This window comes from Anomalospiza imberbis, chromosome 4, assembly GCF_031753505.1.
Source record: "Anomalospiza imberbis isolate Cuckoo-Finch-1a 21T00152 chromosome 4, ASM3175350v1, whole genome shotgun sequence".
Classification (NCBI taxonomy): domain Eukaryota; kingdom Metazoa; phylum Chordata; class Aves; order Passeriformes; family Viduidae; genus Anomalospiza; species Anomalospiza imberbis.
Genome location: NC_089684.1, coordinates 61225708 through 61244207, shown reverse-complemented (window position 1 = coordinate 61244207; position 18500 = coordinate 61225708). Strand labels below are relative to the sequence as shown.

Below are 18500 nucleotides of genomic sequence, written 5' to 3'. Positions count from 1 at the left end.
CATGCCACAAATTAAACACATTTTATTAGTTCAATATTTTCTTCATGACCTATTTAGTATCTCATGATAAGGACAAATTGTCTAAGTTTTTAACCAAATCAGTGCAATGTTTATATACAATTGGTCTTTTGGTTTTGAAGATAGTAAGAAAAAATTAAATTCTTTAGCATATTGTTTCACCTGGTTTTCTAGAGAAAAGATCTACTTTCTGCATACAATCAGGTAAAAAATTTTTTTAAAATGTTTTATTGTTCATCATCACTGTAATTACAGATGTTATATAAACGCTGTAATTACTTCAAACACATCAACAACAATTCCTTGAGAGAAGTGAGAGAACAATAACAGCCAGTCACTCTTCTGTATAATAATCTAACTGTTCATTAAGCAGCATGCCAAATCCAACACCCTAGGGATCAGCTGTGCCGGAGTGCTGGCATGAACACCAGTTCCTGAGGGAGCTTTTGTGGGTTGAATGCCCACCAATGCACTCATCTTCAAAGTCATCTACCAGAGAAATAAATTATTAATTTATCAGGAATTTACATGAAAAGATAAAACCCTGCATATGAAGGATTTTTCGTTTTGTTGTTTGGATTTTTGTCTTTTTTCTGTGAACTGAGCTAACTATTCAATTCCCTTAGGACAGATCTAGAAAACCAAACATTTCTAGTGAAAAAAAAAAATCATGGGAGAGAGAAAGCAGTATTTAATTGACCAGACCTTTTCCAAAAGAAATCCCCACACAGTTTCATAGAGAAAAGCAAGTAGATTGAGCCAGGGCTGGGTTGGACAATGACAACTCAGCTTTGCTAATCATGTTTTGCAAATTCTTGTGTTTGTCACACCTGCATAAGATATGATTAATGTCTAGTGATTAGTGAGCCGATTTTCTGTGTAAATAGCAGGACATAAGAACAGAGATTAGACTTGAATTGATGTTTCAAATTTGGACTAACTTGATCTATTTACATTTGACATTGGTAAAACTGATGTTTATCCATGAAAGTACAGCTGGAAGAACTATTTCAAAGCCCACTGACTTATTAATTTACAGCCATTTTTAAGAGCATATTTTAAACCCCAAATCATAATTCACTGTGAAATTATTATTATACATTTCATTATGATATATATTAGCTGCATTTAAGTTGTTTAAAAACTTTAAATCTGACAATATGAAATATTCTATTAAGAGTATTGTCAAACTAAATGAGGTACATCTGTTGTATTAAAAACTTTTGACTTGACTACTATTAAAAAACTACCCAAACCGAGCAACTCACACAGAAAACTGCTCAGTGCTATTTAATTTTTATTTAGCATTGTATGAGGAAGAAAGTTTGTGTTTTCTATTGGTCTTTTTCTACAGTGGATTTGTACAATCCAAGCTCCTGTGAGAACAAGTTATGTTCCCCCTCCAACTCCTCCCACTGATATCTTATGTGACATTTTTCATTATTCAATCCTAAAATTCTTCATGAAGGTAGTATTACTGTAGTTTACATCTAAAACCAACTAGCATAGTATGAACAGAGTAGTGTTATTCTGCTGGAGATTATTAGTCAAATCCGACAGCCTTTAAACAAAAAACCCACAGCAATTTTCCAATAATTGAACCAAATGCTTTTAAGGGTTTACAGACACATTTTCAGCATTGCATAAACAAGTCAATTTTAAAAAGCTGGGTGCCAGTTGTTCTGTTTCAGCAGTTTACTCTTCAGAGGAAAGTTAGGTTGTTTGTTTCCAACGTCTATCATCCCAGGAAAGGTTTTCAAACTGCTGCTTTGAAGGATGGCTGGCAGTTCTCAGATACCCAGCCTGTATTCAGGAAAGAGCAACGAGCATACCTAGTAGCTAAAATCCTGCACATGAAATTTAGAGTAACTATAGTAAATAGAAAACTTATTTAAAAGCTCTCATTGCGTACTCATTTTTTCTTTTGGTTGCTCTTTTTAAAACACAGAAGATACATTCCATTTTTGTTCATTTTTTTAAATGAAGGAAGATAAATTCTATTAATACCTTCAGGGTTATAGTATAGATGTTACTACTCAAGATGGAAAACAGCTCATTACTTAAAACATCGTATCTTCAAATATCCGTGAAGACTGCCAGGCCAACAAGAAACCACCATGTTTGTTCAAATACTTTTAAGTCAGTATGGATCAATTTTGCACTGAAATGAAGTTTAATGATGACAAGCTAACCTAAAACTTATCCAGAAATGCATGGAGACAGATATTCACAGCACAAAATGTAAATGTTCCCCCCCATCATGTGCTAACATAAGGTATCATTTCATTCAAAACAGAGGCTGTCATGAGGTGACAAGAGGCTTCTTCTATCGCCACACAAAACTATAAAAACAAATGGCACATCCTTTTTTGCTTTCAAGCAAATAGTGAATTTTAAAACCAAGACCTAATCATAACCGGCACAGTTTGTGGCACAGAATAATAAATATTTGCATAGACTGTATTAAAGCAGTTTGAAAAAATTAGGTGACTTCTCAAACGTTTCTGGTGTAAATACATCCTAGGCAGGCCAGGACCAAATCAAGAACTGTACTCCAGTCACCCTAAACACTTTTCAGAATAGATTGACTTGATAATTCTATTTGATACTCTGACTATTTGAGGTTCACCAAAAATTGGTTCAGATCACTCCTTGACAGCACCGTGTTCAATTCTGGCAGCAAAAAGGGTTACATGACCTCACTTCTACTCAAGAACCAAATCAGCTCATTCCTGAGGATTTGAAAATAAGCAGATCCACATCCTACAATATAACCTACAATAACTGATACATGAAGTCAACACCATTTCTAAAAATGCATTTTGAGTTTCATATTAAAAATAAGCCAGTCTGTTAAAATTTGTACTTCTGGCTGCTGATTGCATATATAATTGAAAAGCTTTGATATTTAAAATTCTAGGGTTAGCAACCCACAAATTTTTAACTTAATTTTTCTGAGAATGAAAAAGGTAACTTCAGAAAATTGTTAAATACTGACTTTCTTTAGTGCTTACCTTGTGAGCCGTTTCGGTTGAGGTCGCTCTCCAAATTTCCTGAAAAAAAGAAGTAGTTGCTAATTTAAACCAAAAGTGTTTAGACATAATTTTATGGTAAGATACTATCCCAGTTTCACAATTTTTGAAATTGTATTAGAATTTTATGTCTTTTCTTTGTAATATCGTAGATAAGATCACTATTAAAGTATTAACCACCTCCTCGCAACAGCCTTTCCCACAACAGCAGAGGCTTTTTCTTATTTGAACATTAGGTAACATTCTTTGTTGAAGTCACATTTGCTCTCAGAATGACTTAAGTTCAGACATCACAAGAATGTAAAGAAGTAGATCTTTGCCATAGAATTGACCAGCAGTGCCATCGACAAGCAGTTACTGCAAACATACAGAAAGTAACGGACATATCTGTGTTGACAAATAAGTATATGCTTTCCACCAGGACAATTTCTCAAAAATCTGTTTTTCCTTCATGACTTCTTACAAAAAGGACTACAACATTTTCATACATGCCAGTACAGAATTACAGGAAAAAATCCCTCCTATGGAATGCAGCCAAGCTTGATCCATAAATAGCCTGCAATACACTCAAAGTTTTTTTGCCATAAAGTGTTTTGAGACAGCTGTACTTCTTTCAGCGCTTCAACACCGTCCTTGAGAGAAAGAATATTCTTTACACTAGGCTAAGACTTTCCATGAAAGTCTTTATTTACATAAGACACCAAATTAACACATGGCAGATACATTTTCATTACCAAAACCATCCTCAGATTAAAACTAAATGGTCAGGTGAAAGATCTGAAAAAAGGAAGGCTGCACCCAACAATGCACATCTGCTAATCCTGGTGAGGAAGTGCAACCACAAGTTAAAATGATGACAAAGACTGGGGGAAAAAATCCCCAAGAAACCCACAACGCAAAACCAAAGCATAACAAAAAGACAGGCTTAGCTTAACACCTTTTTGCCTAAAAATAAAGAGACATAAGAGACTGTGCTTTTACTGCCAGTGTTCATAAATATCTCTATGACTTGCCAAGTTCATTTTATAGGTGGGCATAGCTTTCTCTTTATGCTTCCTGGATAGGGAAAAGAACCCTTTCCTACTATTGTCCTACAAGAGTACTGGAGGCTCCCTAGGACAAGAATTTGATCATTAAGTGATGTGACAAGAAATTCCCCTGTTCGTGCAATGAATCTGTCCTGGACTCTACAGCCACTGATTGTGGAATTATTTCATACATACCAATTTAATTTCTGTAATCCTAGAAATGTACAAATATGTAACTATTGTCATTTATATATAGCTGAGCTAAATAGCACTCTCCTGACAGGGCAGTGACAACATTCAGCCAATTTTAAAGTTATTTTTCAAGACTTGAGAAATAAGTTTTCTAAAATACTGGCAGTCCACACAGAGCAACTGAATAAATGACACAAAGCCAAATTTTCTTTTCAGCTTAAACAATGAAATAAAAATTTGTTTTTCCAACCAGACAAATTCCCTTCATGTTTTACTTTGTTGTGATTAATATACAGGTCACTTCTCTGGCTTGATTTTAATTTTAAATGAAACAATGAAATCGGAATTCTTGCTGTGAGATTTGTTTTTATAAATTTTAAATTTTGAGGTCTACTGGACACAAACGTAATTGATATTTTTCTCTGTGGTATGCACCACTGCATAGACATAGCTGTAATGCAGAAAAGGTAACTAGAAAACCCAGACAGCTTTGCAGTTTGGCAGCGGGAAAGTTACATCCAAAGCCTTTCTGCTTCTAACACTTATCTTTTCAGGATCTGCCTAGCTGCCTCCTGAGCACACCCTGTGCCTCTGATTTTCCCTGGTTAAGTGTGTGAGTAGGTATATATCCCAACTCCCCCATACTATCTGTGTAGGTGCTGTTCTCCCTTGAAGACCCAGGATCATCCTATTTGACAGAAGGTCTGTGACTCTCTGACTAGAGAACAGATTACCTTTCAGCAGTACTCTAAAAACAACATCCCTATAGATTAGCTCCCTGCTTTTGAGCAGCCCTACTGTCTTTGTTTCAGTCCCTCTGCACGTTTCAATTCACCACAAAAAAAAATTAAGAGGTGCTTATCTTGGAGCAAAGAAGGCATTATGCACACAATACTTACTACTTGTACTGTGGCCAATAGATCCAATCCAAGACGAGGACCTTAGTATACCAGAAACTGCATTAACACAAAAAAGCCCCTTATAGACAAACTCTGCCCTAAAGTAACACATGCCCTTGCAGAACTCAAGTGCAGCAGATACATTCCCCTGGCACATACACTTAATTACTAAAAAAAGGGCTACACAAGGCAGTTGCAATTACTGAAATAAATAAATTTCATCTTTTCTTTTAGTCAAATCCTGAACATACAACACAGCAGAAAAGTACCAAAATCCCCATTCTTCAGAATCAGAGCTAAAGCACGAGTCACTCTGGAGATGTACAGGGCAAACTGTGATCAGATGCTCAGTGCAGTACCTCCCTAACTCATATACCAGCTTTCCCCAGCCTCCTCCACACAAAATAAAGTTACTTATGTCACTGTAATCAACTTGTGAACACATATAAATGCTACCCTTAGCAACACGAACCTTTCAAAGAGATGATGTAAATTGGGTAAACCTTTTATTATTCTTTCAATATACATTATAGAGAGGTAGAATAGGAAGAAATTGCATCTTGATAATTACTTTAACTCCCATATTAACCGTTTCTAAATTAAATGCAGTGACTTTCCCTCAATAATGTCTTGACAGATGACTGATGGTTATGTACCATAGCCATGGTGTCAAAGAACAGCCTTTTCCTGCATCATTACAAAATCATTTTAAATATTCCATAGATATTCACCTCCCTAGCTCAATAGCAGTAATTAAAGAAGAAATCAAAAATGATTAAGAATGGAAAAGGAAACTGAAACATCACCATGTCATGGCATTATTCTGCCACACCCTCACAATTCTGAAAACTTGCAGCAGTGGAAAAAAGTTATCTCAGAGTAATAAAAGTTAGCATGAAAGTCAGTATCAATAATCAACAGTTTTTGTATCCAATTGGCTAAAACTCCAGCCTTCAAGTGAGAGTTCCAGAGAAAAGTGACAAACTGATGCAAAGATCTAAGAGATTGATACAAGATATGCAAAATGTGGACAGGATACAGTTATTCTCTCCTGTCTCACAAACATAGGAATTGGGAAATATATCCAACACAAAAATTCAATTTTAGAATATTTTTTCCTTCTTCTACAAACACAAAACTAAATTGTAGAACATATTGCTAGAGAATATTGTGGAGGCTGAAAGCAGAAGTAAGCTCAAAAGATTAAACAGAAGTCTGATACAGAACTCAATCAATTCTATTAAGAATAATGATCCTGTTTGTTACAACCTTGTTCTCAGGAAAACGTAAAGTATGTTCTACCAGCAGCAAAGAAAACCGAATGAGTTTTAAAAAAGCCAAACCAGTCTACATTTACTCTGTCTTTTATATCCTTTCCTTACTTATCCATTACTGATGACTAGCAGGCACGGATCAGTATATATAGTCCTGTGAATCAGATACATTCCAAAGCAGCAACTTTGGAAATCCAAAGGAGGATGCCAGATATTCAGTCACACTACAAAACTCAAATATAGAAAAAAGACACAAATTTTCTTTTAAAAAGTATCACATGTATTTTAATGGTTCATCTGGTTTACTTTTTCCATATGTTTGCAAACTGATGTAGAGATGTGTATTGACAATATACACATATTGTATATTTTATGTTATGTTAACATTATGTTTCTGGAGGACAGAAACTTTTAGCAACTTCTACACAGAAGAAATGACTAAGAATCTTTTTAAGTTTTCTGATGTTAAGACAGATGAAAATGCAAGAAACACATTATATCTATGGTTTTGTACTAAATGACATCCACTGCACAAGCTGTGATTGTTGCTATTTCAAACTTTCATATTTGACTGGTATGTTAAAAAATGAGCCAGTTCAGACATTCCAAGGCTACCTGTCAGTCATGACAGAGACTGCAACACTTGTCTTGTGTAGGTTTTCACTGGATTTCACTGTTCTGGAATTTCTTTATCTAGTCAGCATTTCTATTTCTCCTTTTTTTCATCTTGAAAATATGCAGATTGATGAATAACAAAAATGTACAGGAGAGGAAACTAAAAATGTATCATAATTCTGTTCTTGAAGAGGTTATTAGACAAGATAAATATATGTAATTTCGAGTCCTATTTAGAGGTTATGCACCATTATATCTGAATGCTCACCAAGTTCCTTTCATTTCCTGGGTTTTTAAAATTTTACTATCCAAGACTAAGTGCTCTTTCAGGTGTCCCGTATTGGGATTCTAGACATACAGACACACAGTCAAGTTGCTGTTTCATTCACATCAGTTCAAGCTGTATTCTAACAGTATATCCTAACATACTGTACTGGAAACATGAGTGAGAGTATTAGTCACACCATAATCACTTGCTACTGGAGCAAGTTACACTCGTCCTAATTAATTCTTTTCCCAGTCTTGCTTTTTTTTCCAACCACCAGTTAGTATTCTACTATTTCCTGTGTTTTGTCTTCTGATGCTTTGCATAAATTAATTTCACTTCCACACTTTGCACTGTAGGCATAACTCTTTCTTTAATATAATGTCCCAAATAATTATTTTCAAGCCCATACTTTTCATTAAGCAAGTCCCAGTTTGCCATTTAAAATTCTTTTCCCCATTCACAGAAGTGCAAGGAAACATTCTTTCTCCTTTTGTCTCTTTACTGCCCTTCAACTAAGTATGAAAGTTAACAAGTGAAGTAACACTAATCTTATCAGTAGAGTACATAGTTTTACTCAAAACTTTTAAAATTCTCAGGTTAGGTAAACACATGGCACAATATACAGGATAAGTTTCAAATGTTTTCACACAATACAGAAAGTGAAATCCTATTTGGAATTCCTAGCTCAAATACAAAACCACTACAATTTTCTGTGGCTGCAGGAATATGAATTTTCACTGTTTTCAGCATCTATGCCTTTACAAAACATGCCAAACTTTTTTTTGTTATTATTTGTATTATAATATAATTATTATATTATTTGTCTTATTTTTCTGGACATAAATGATTTGGCTCCATTTTTTTAATTCAATGGTTCTATGCATCAAGTCAACTTTGGATGGAAAAATAAATAAATGAAAATTTCCAAAACAGTTCTGCTATTCGCAAGAAAATAATTATGAAAAAAAAATCTCTACAAAAATCACATGCTATCCTATCTTCAACTCTGACTGAAGATCTATGGTCATTGAACAGCTCTAGCATCCTCCTGCCTGGAATATGAACTTCAAATTTTTCCAGTACTGGTCTTCAGCCAAGAACATCATTTTAACAGTCCCTGAGAAAGACCATTCACCTTTATGTACTGAGCACAGAAGCCTTAAAAAATATTTCCAAAATGTACAAATAGAGACAAACTTCAGCAGTTAGGTATGGTATCTTCACTTGGCCTATGGATTGACACAATATTTGGCATCCAGCCAGAACAGCATGGATCTTTCTGTAAATGGTCTCCAGAGAAGCAAAATGCAAAAGGGAGTTGTCAAATTTGACTACAGCAGGAACAACAGCTGAGTAGAAAGCAAGCGTGCTGGAGAGGCCAACATGGGGAAGCAGCAGAAACAGTGTAGACTAAGAATGGGAATACATGAGCTGCAAACTAAGAATTGTTAAATGAAAAACATGGACCTGAGACCACTATGGGAAATGGGGCACCAGAAAAATCTGTGGCAAGGCAATACATTCAAATTCAACTCCAGAATATACAAAGCGTAGTAAAAATACACTACAGTTACTGTTTTCTGTGTCAATTTTTTTTGTAACAAAAGTTCTCCTGGTGTCTTAAAAATTTCAACACTGAAAATAAAAGTAAATACTTTCCTTACCCTGAAAATCCAAAAGCATAGTATCCAAAACCAGGCTGCCCAGAAAGCTGGTAGATGCCCCATCCTTGGAAACATTCATTGAACAGGGTTCTGAGCAACCTGATCTGACTGAAGGATATCTGACTGAAGGGTATTTGGACTCCATGACCTTTAGAAGTTCCTTTTAAAACAAATACCCATGTGTTGAGATGTCCATTTCCTTTCTGCCTTACACAAGTATGAAGAGATCATGCTTTGTTGCCCACACGTAACTAAACGGATCCAGGTGCTTATTTCCCCCTCACCATCAGATGGATGAAGAGAGAAACATGAATAAAGAGCTAGAAAACTTATATGTTGACATAAAATAACTGTTTAACATAGAAAGCAGAAGTGGAAGTAGAGAAAAACAAAGTGAAATGGGTCACTCACCACTACCCATGATCGATACCAAGCCACTTCCTAAGCAAAAGCTGGGTAACCTCTCTAAATCCCACTCCCCTCCAGTGCTGAGTATAACATTATATGGCATGGAATATCTCTTCAGTTTATTTGGGTCACCTGCCTGGTTGCATGTCTCCCAGTACCCTGTACCCCCCTCAGTCATTGTTGGGGGACAGACACCAGGCAGAGTGAAGAAGAGAGAAGGCCTTGATGCTGTGCCAACACTGTTCAGAAAGAGCTAAAATATCAGTGTGTTATCAACACTGTTCTGTCACAAAGAACACGGCACCGGAACAGCTGCTATGAAGAAAATTAACTCTGTCCCAGCCACACCCAGTACAATGAGAAAAGAAAAATGGATGCTTTCTGCATGGGAAACAAATGCCAGATTTTAAAAAGGCACAGAGTGCCTGTTTATTGGAAAAGTTTCACCCCCAACTACCTGACTGCAAGATCGCTTCCAGCTGGACCTACTCACTTGCTGGTGCTTTTGACTGATGTAGCAAAGGCCTAACATCATTCCTAAACAGTAAACTCAATTCTTTATTAGTCTTGTTGTATCACGGTACATATTTGCTGCAGAACATGTTAGAAGAACTCTTTAATGGGCTACAAGAGATGACTATAATACCTCAGTATGGATTTTGGAAAAAATCCCCAGACAAGTGTCACAAAGAAACTGGCCTGGACAGAACTTACCTCACACTGTTCAGTTCAATGGTTTCAGTTCCATCTCCCAGAGCACAAAAGTCTCAACATTGTTATAAGTAAGATATGGCAATCACTAATTTAAGGCAGTGTAAGATGCAGAATATTAAACATAGAAATTAAATACATAATAGATTGATCAAGGAAAGTTTTTACTTCCTCAGAGGAGATCCACGGGAAACAATGCTTGAAACAGGAGGAGTCTAATAAAAAAACTCCAGATTTTTATATAGTCTTTGGCAACATCTCAGACTACATTATGAATTCAGAAATAAAGAATGCAAGAAAATCCAACTTCTCTCCAACGACATGAAGTGACAAAGCAGTCTGGTGAAAGGCTCAAGTCCCAACATTTCTAATACCTATCAAACAGCTGGTATCCCACAAACCATTATGTGTGATAGGATTGGGGAAGAAGAAATGCTGCCATTTCAACTGCTCTTAAGTGCATTTCAGCCAGAAGTGCAGCAAAAGAAATTCCTGTGCTTCACTTAACTCCAGTTATAAAAACATCGTCAACAGTCAGGTGCAACCTTTTGCTAGACCTCTTGCAATGCCATGTAACTTGTGAACAAACAAGAAGAGTTTGTGACTTAATAATCAGACAAAAGACTTTAAGGAAAGAAAATAAGAGAAGTAATTTACAGGTATTTTTTATCATTCTCCCTCAGCTTTAAAGTAACTGCTATATATCTGGAAAGCTAGAAAGTCTGTCAAGTGTTTGTTCAGCTCTTAGCACCAGATAACCAGACCCTCGTTGTAACAGGCTCTATTACTTTCTACCATGAGAAATGAAAATACTTCTCAGAGAATTAATTTCAAGCTACTTTGTGATCTGTTACCACAAACTCACTATACTACAAGCCCACCAGTACAGGATCTCAAGGGTTTACTTGGCCTACTGAGGTTATCTAAGATCTGGGAAAGTGAAATACTCAGGTTTCCATTCAAAGTTTGAGGATCAATATATAAGTATTCCTTTTCAGCCACTAACAGAGACATCACCTGAGAAAAGCTGAGAGATGGATTTAAGTAGCGCACTGGGACTTTATTTTCTCTTTTTCTTTGAATTGTCTATCCTCTGCCTATTTCCAGCTTCAATTTGCTTACCATAGACAATTTAGTGAATAACTGAAGAAGCACTGAGGAAAGTTCATATTTATGGACTTTTAAAATGCTTGAAATTATCAAAGTTAACATATGCAACAATGCCTATGTACAGGGCACACTCCTTAATTCTCAGGAGCGATCCCGTAATCTGGCATTTGCTAAGAACACTTCCTTTGGGTTGAACAGCATATTACAACTTACATGGTACAACTCAGCCACTCCACATCAGACTTGTTTTGGTTTTGCAGATTTCTACATTTAGGATAACATGTTACATCAACTGCAAAAGCAGGTGTACATTTTAAAACACAGGTTTTAAAAGTATACCTACACAGATAGGTATACTTCTCTGTGCACAGATTTCGATGAAGACAAGATGTAAATACTGAAAATATTTCTGTGTGTTCACCTACACAACCATAGACTATTACAAACATTTTAGAACACAACTCCCAAGGGAAATGATCATCTGTAACTAAAAAATATTTTCCCATCTGGTGATTTCACAGACCCAAAGGGAATACCTATGTATTGAAAAAAGAGCCATTTATGATCCAGCATGAGCTGGCATATAAAGACCATCACATTTAATACAGTGGTTGGATCGACAGCACTTAAACATGTTTCCTGCTGGAGATAACTGCTGGATTTGAGTTCTCTAAGTGCATCTTATTCCATACTGATATCCTTTATTTTTAAATGAATCTGAAAATAGCACACTGTTATGATATGTCAATGCTAAATATGTAGAGCTCAAAAAAGTGATGATCTGCAGGTTTTACACATTATTAAAAAGCCAAAACACCTCAAGGACACAATTTCTAAGAGATTAATGCAAAAGACATATAATTGTATATAAGAATTCAGTTAACATGGAAATAAACACAAGAAATTACCTATGCTCAAACAGATCATTTCACACTGATCTTCTCCATGGATGAAGATACTAAATAAATGAACCATACCAATGGCTAAAAAAATAGCCATCAGAAGGAAAGTTTTATCTTCTCAAAAACAAATTGGGTTCAATACACACAAGTCTGATTATGGGAAACAGAAACAGTTGTATTACCAGTAACATCCAGCACTAAACAACCTCCACACTGGAAACACAAACTAAGAATGAAAATAAACTAGTTAATATTGTCAAAAGAAAGGACAAATGATGATGAAGTAATTCTTACCCACTCTATACTCCACAGCCTACAGTTCCACACAACCTTCATTCTTCACAACATTTCTCAAGCAACTCCCCTTCCACGTCCCACAGGTTTTTTGGGGTTTTGCCCTCCACCAATTTTTGTAGGTTGTTGTAACTTAATGCCATACAGACATTCACATAATGTGACCCAGCATACCCTGTATTCCTAAGTATCTGCATACCATTATAGGGTAAGGAGTGTTTAAATCCTTAGACTACTCACACCCTAAATACTCCATTGTCTTGTTCTTCTAAAATATCATACAGCTGAGGTACAGAAACTGCTGAAGAAATGACTCCTATCTCCCCCTGTTGCTCCCTCTAGACACAACTATGTCCGTAAGTGTGATCCTCCCAAGGCTGATGAAGTCAACAGACTGATTGACAGCTTCCAGCTCACCCATCCCAGGCTGGCTCATCCTTCTGGATGAACACACACACTAACAGTCACACGCAGTCATCAACTCACTCTCACTTTTGCCTGCCAGCAGCACTTCGACCCTGATTCTCATTAGGGTGTCTACTGTAATAAATATTACTATAAAGACTTTGTCCTGAAGGTTAGAGCTGAATTAAAAGCTAACCCATTTTTAAAACTAAACACAGTTTTCATATTCACATACAAAGAACCAATCTCAGCCAACTTGCTTTGAAATGCTATTGACACAAGGTACCCTCTTTCTTATCCATCCTACAAAAGCAGATAAAATTAATTAAAACCACACCAATCAAAAATGTCTAATGGACATGACCAATGGATTTCTAAAACTCCTAAAGTCCCTTTCTCCTCTGTAAGGAGTCAACGATGGGTGGTCCAACTGCACTGTGACTCTTTAGAAGCCAGGGGCACAGCAGCCCCTGAAATCACAAAACCAGGACTTTTTTTATCAATACACAAAACATTCCCCCTCTTCAATAACAACAAAAAAAAAGACCCACCTGCTCCAGGGTGAATGCCACCAACCAAGCACTATCACATCTTTGTACTGCATGATTCTGTACTGCCCCCAACTATACTTAAAGAATTTAAGTCTCCCAACACAGGGAGCATGTTATCCGTTTGAAACAAGTCTTCCACTCTACAGCACTGTATACACTTTTGGCACTATATCAAATAATACTGACAAAAACACAATAGAAAAAGCTCTGCTTCACTTAGACACGCCCTCTCACTCAAGTCACTGGTTCAATTAGAAACTCCCTCTCCCTTTTCTGACCTGCTTTCATCCTCCCACACTGCTCTCATTATTGTCCTCTGTTTTCCAATCCCCATAAAATCACAGAACCACAGCTGCAATTTAAATAAAAGCTTGCACTGTATCAGTAAGCAGGGTCACTTTTAAACAACTTACAGAAAGTGAAAAAATTCATTTCTTTATAGTCCACCTACACTTCTATATAGTCTACCTAGATTTGGAAAAAAGCTCCATGCAATAATCACTACACTTGTATATGACTCTAAAAGTCAAAGGTCTTTTCCAAACAGGACATAATTTTAATCAAGACAGCATTCACACAACTTTGCCACACTAAGTGAGGTAAGGAAGTCGGTAATGATAGCTTGGTTAATGAGGAAGTGCCAAAACATACACCTGGAGATGTGATTTCCCTGCTTTTGCTTTTGGCTGTAGGTACCTGCAGCAAGGAGCTAGTAATCCAAAGATTTCAGGTATACGAAAGAACTTAGATACTATCAACTTAAAGGATCAAGCCATTAAAATGTCAGAGTGGTGCAGAATGTAAGAAACTTAGTAGAACATTAATCAATTTATTATGATTCCTTTATTTTCACGGGCTATTATTTCTTTTTTATTAATTGCCTAATAACATTAGCTCAAATACTTAGTGGAAACTGTAGACTTGAACACACATACCTTAGCAACTGACCAAGTCATTAGCATGAAAATCAGCATGCCAACAGAATCACAGTCCCTAAAACACAGTATAATTTGGCTCAGCAATTGTAACTGCATAGGGAATGTGCTCATCCATTCAAACCAAAAGAGAGTGGATACTTGGAAAAGGGAAAACACCAGCACATTCAGTTCACAAAACTGACCATTAAAGTAATGGCAATACATAAAATCAGTCTGGAGTATGATTCTACACAAAACATCCCAGAGTCACAACTTTCATTGAAAATGTCCTTGCTCAGCTTATGATTACTAGAACTCTACTTGTCCATCTGACACAGCAAATTTTCCTTGGGATCTCACCTTGCACACCACTTTTGAATACATACTTCACAAGCAAACTTGACTCTTACTTCCTAAGAAAGTGATTATATATCCCCTACTAAACCATAATTTAAGTATCAGCAAGTCCTTAAAAACAAGCAGTTATCTTTTAAAAAATTAAATCTCTAAATATGATGAGAACAGAGTTATTGAGTACTAAACCAATGTTTTTAGAGTTACTACTGACCCATAACTGCAAGTAAGATTTAGTCTGAAGATTTTTTTTTTAGAAGCACGAGGGAAAACTACTAAGTGTACTGATTATTATCTGTGTTGCCCAATTACTTGAAAAAAGTCACAAATTAGATATAAGAGGAGACTTTTTCAACCATTTTCCTGCCAATATAGGAACCCAGCACTATAGTATAGTACCTAAGGATTTGTTCAACCTTCATTTCAGTGACTGTATGTCTGCAGTGTTCAAAGAACAGTTTCTCCTCTATAAATATAATTTCCATCCTTAACTGGAAGATAAGCAGATATTCTGTGCAGAAGATAACTTTTAAAAAAAAGTAAATAAAAAGAAGGACAAAAGTTAAGTTTCATAGTTTTCTCTGAACCACCATCATTCACTGTAATACCAAAAATATATAACAGAAGGAGAAATTGTGACTGATTTTCTAAGGAAGTGGTAAGGAACCATATTAAATTTGCAAAGGCAGAAGATTCGCAAAAAGCCAGACTAACCTCACTAACCAAAAAGGCAAATAGGTATTTCTTTGGAGCACCTCTTTAAGACATAACAGGTTCTTGACAGATACAGTCATTGGTCAGCTTCAAAATCTCTAACCACCACTCTAATAAAGTAATGGGATAATCACTCTTCCATGTCCTTTTCCTTACCCTATACCCTCATAAACAAAGGAGCTTTATTGCTACAGCAACTGCTTCCTATGGGCAGAAAAACAAGGAGAATGTCCTAATCTGTCTCTAAGGGGCTTACTGTCCCTGCTCCAAGCTCCTCAACTCAGTTGCCCTGCACCACCTGCAGTGCTCAGACCTTCAAAAGGAGCTAACTCAGTCCATCAATTTGGCACACCACTAACACATGGGGAAGCAGGAGACAGGGAAACCAGTCATGTTGGTTGTAGAAAGCTGTTTGGTCACCTCAGCAAACTCAACTTCAACAGAAGCCAAGAAAGATTACAGGAGCAGCTAAGCAAGCCTGTACCTCTCATGGGAAAGAACTATCATGCAAGAAAACACACAGAGGAATCCAGTACAGGAAATGCAAAATGCAAGTCTTAAGCAAAATTAAAAGATCTTACCAAGAAACTAATATCTTTAGTCAAAGTTTAGCTTAGGATACCTGTAAGACTCTCACCACAAGTGCAGTCAGAACTTAATGCAAAATGACAGCTAAGTAAACCGACATCTCTAAGGTTTAAGCAGAGCAACTCTGACAAGTCTTGCTGAGACAGCTTAAGTCACCACTGTCTCAAATGCCTTTCCCACCTCTCTGCTCGGTCAGGGCAAGCAAATGTGCCTGTATCCCAGCTGCTCCAGTTCACAGTTGGACTGTGGCTCCAGAGGCAGCTGAGCTGATTTGTCACTGCCAAACAGGTCTTGCCTGCCAGCTTCCCCCAGCTGCACTGACCTACCCTCAAACACCAAATCCCAGCACTTTTCAGACCTTTCCACAGATAATTCAAATCAGTAACCCAGAAAAAAACCTATCTTTTTGGGGAGGCCAGAGATGAAGGGGAAAGGCTTCACTGATTCAATCACAAAGCCAGTGAATGCCAGCACCACCTCACTGCAATCAAGAGGCACACTCAGGAAAACGTGACCACCTACTTTGGCAGCAGGGCACTGTTATAAACCTGGTGCACCCCTGGTGCACCTTCAATTTAGACCCATTTAATATTATTGTAAATACTGTAAATAATGTTAATAATAATAACAATAACAGCAAAAAGCCAACAAAAACCAGTTCATACACTCTGTCAACTGGTCTTGTTTCAGGAACTGTAAGTTCTGGCAGCAGTGCCTAGCCCTCCAAAGCAAGTTTCAAGAGCCATTTTTAAATATCTTTGCTGTATTCTCACACTTCTAAAACACACCTCCAAGAAATGGGAACAATTCCCTATCATCTCCCTCCTCCGGCAACTCAGTCACCTTCAGTCAACTTTATTTATGCAATGTAATTGTTTTTCTTTTTTTAAACACAGTGTTATTACAGTATGTACCCTCTCCTTTCATTCCCTTTCTTCCGCCAACTTCTATACTGTGAGCCTTCAAAATGCAACATGAAAGCAGCTCCTTATAGTCAATAAAAGTAAACTGCTAGAGTTCTATAAGCTTATTTCTCTGAACTATGTCCCACCCACTGATCCTGGACTTGTAAAACAATTCAAAAATTGTATCAGTACACAAGCAAAGAATAGATTATCAGCAACTAAGCAGGCTGCCATGCTAACAGTAATTTCCAAACTGGTAAATAAAATTTATCTCCTCAGTAGATTAAAATGACACAAAACCTGTGCATACGTATACCTTTAACAAATCTGTATTTGGCACCAACCTGTGTTACAAAATTATAGGGTTTCCTAGATATCAGATGTTTTCTTGCATCACCCAGGAATTACATGGCTACACTAACATTAACTGGGCGCAGTTATAAAATGAGCTGTCAGTATCCTAGAATTAATCAATCTCAAGTGCATTGTTTCATAATTAAGCTTATGAATACATCATCCCATGAATATAAAAACAGCAGCAATAAACACATCCCAGAAAAGAATGAGAATTAGAAGGCTCTTTTCTAACTTTCCAGGACAACTAAATCAGTTGGAGGCCGTTCTCTACTGTTAGGCTTTTTCCCTGTGATTGTGTTGAAGGTCTCTAACTGGGAAGCATTTAATAAAAGCAAATTTTTCTTAAAGCTTTAAAGTCACATAACTTGCATAGACAGCAAAATTAGGTAATATTCCATCGACAGTTTACAAACCTGTCTTTTAAGAAAAGCAGTTGTTTTAAAAGATTTGAATGCTTTGGACTTTTTGTCACTGCTATTGAATTAATTTACAGTTAAATTCTAAGTTTCTAAGATATTAAATTAGACTGCAGCTACAGCCCCAGCAATAATTAATAGAGCATTCCAACATAGAAAAGACAGAAATTCATACTACCATCTAAAAAAATGCTTGACTTGAAGGAGAAAGATGAAAATAGCTAAGTACAACAAAAACTATATTTCTGTTTAAATTTTATAAGTTGGAAGCTCCTTCTAATTATTACTAGTTCTAACTGTAAAACTAAAATATTTAGAAACAAATTGCTAGAGAAATATAATCTCCACAATGCCTACCATCAAACCTGATAATACTTTTAACAACTGTTATGGTAACTGGGTCAATGATCCCTGTACAAGATAATTAAACAGACACTCCAATAATAAACTTTTACTCCTCCTTATCACAGTACATTTACAATAACCATATGAAAAGATTAGATTACATGGCTGGAATGTCAGCAAGCTAACACTTTATCATCCTTTTTTCTGGTATTACAGGTCTCACATAGTCACACAGGCTCCTGTTGTGCCCTAACAGCTTTTATGCAGCATTTTTCATAAGAAAAAAATCTGAAGGGCACAAATGCAAAGCAGTTATTATTGTCCATTTTTAAAAATGGAAATTGTGTGAATCATACTTAATTCAAAGAGGCTTGCTTTTCGAGTTTGTCAAGTTTAAACTCTACACAGATGCAAATTACTGGTAAAACTTCACCCCGCATCTCAATGAGGTACACTATAAACCATGAAGCCAATTTGAAAACAAGAATGTTTTTTTGAGACAAACTTTACTTAATGTAGGTATTCTAAATATT

General features: G+C 36.4%; 1 protein-coding gene across 4 annotated transcripts in view; it reads right to left on the bottom strand.

The window, feature by feature from the left end:
- The window catches only part of RBPJ (recombination signal binding protein for immunoglobulin kappa J region), a 141082-nt gene that overhangs the window by 22453 nt on the left and 100129 nt on the right, over positions 1–18500 (bottom strand). For all 4 annotated transcript variants that reach the window (XM_068188821.1, XM_068188823.1, XM_068188824.1 and 1 more), the window contains exon 2: positions 3033–3071. In XM_068188821.1, the coding sequence (XP_068044922.1) occupies positions 3033–3071 (39 nt within the window). The remainder of the gene's footprint in view (positions 1–3032; positions 3072–18500) is intronic.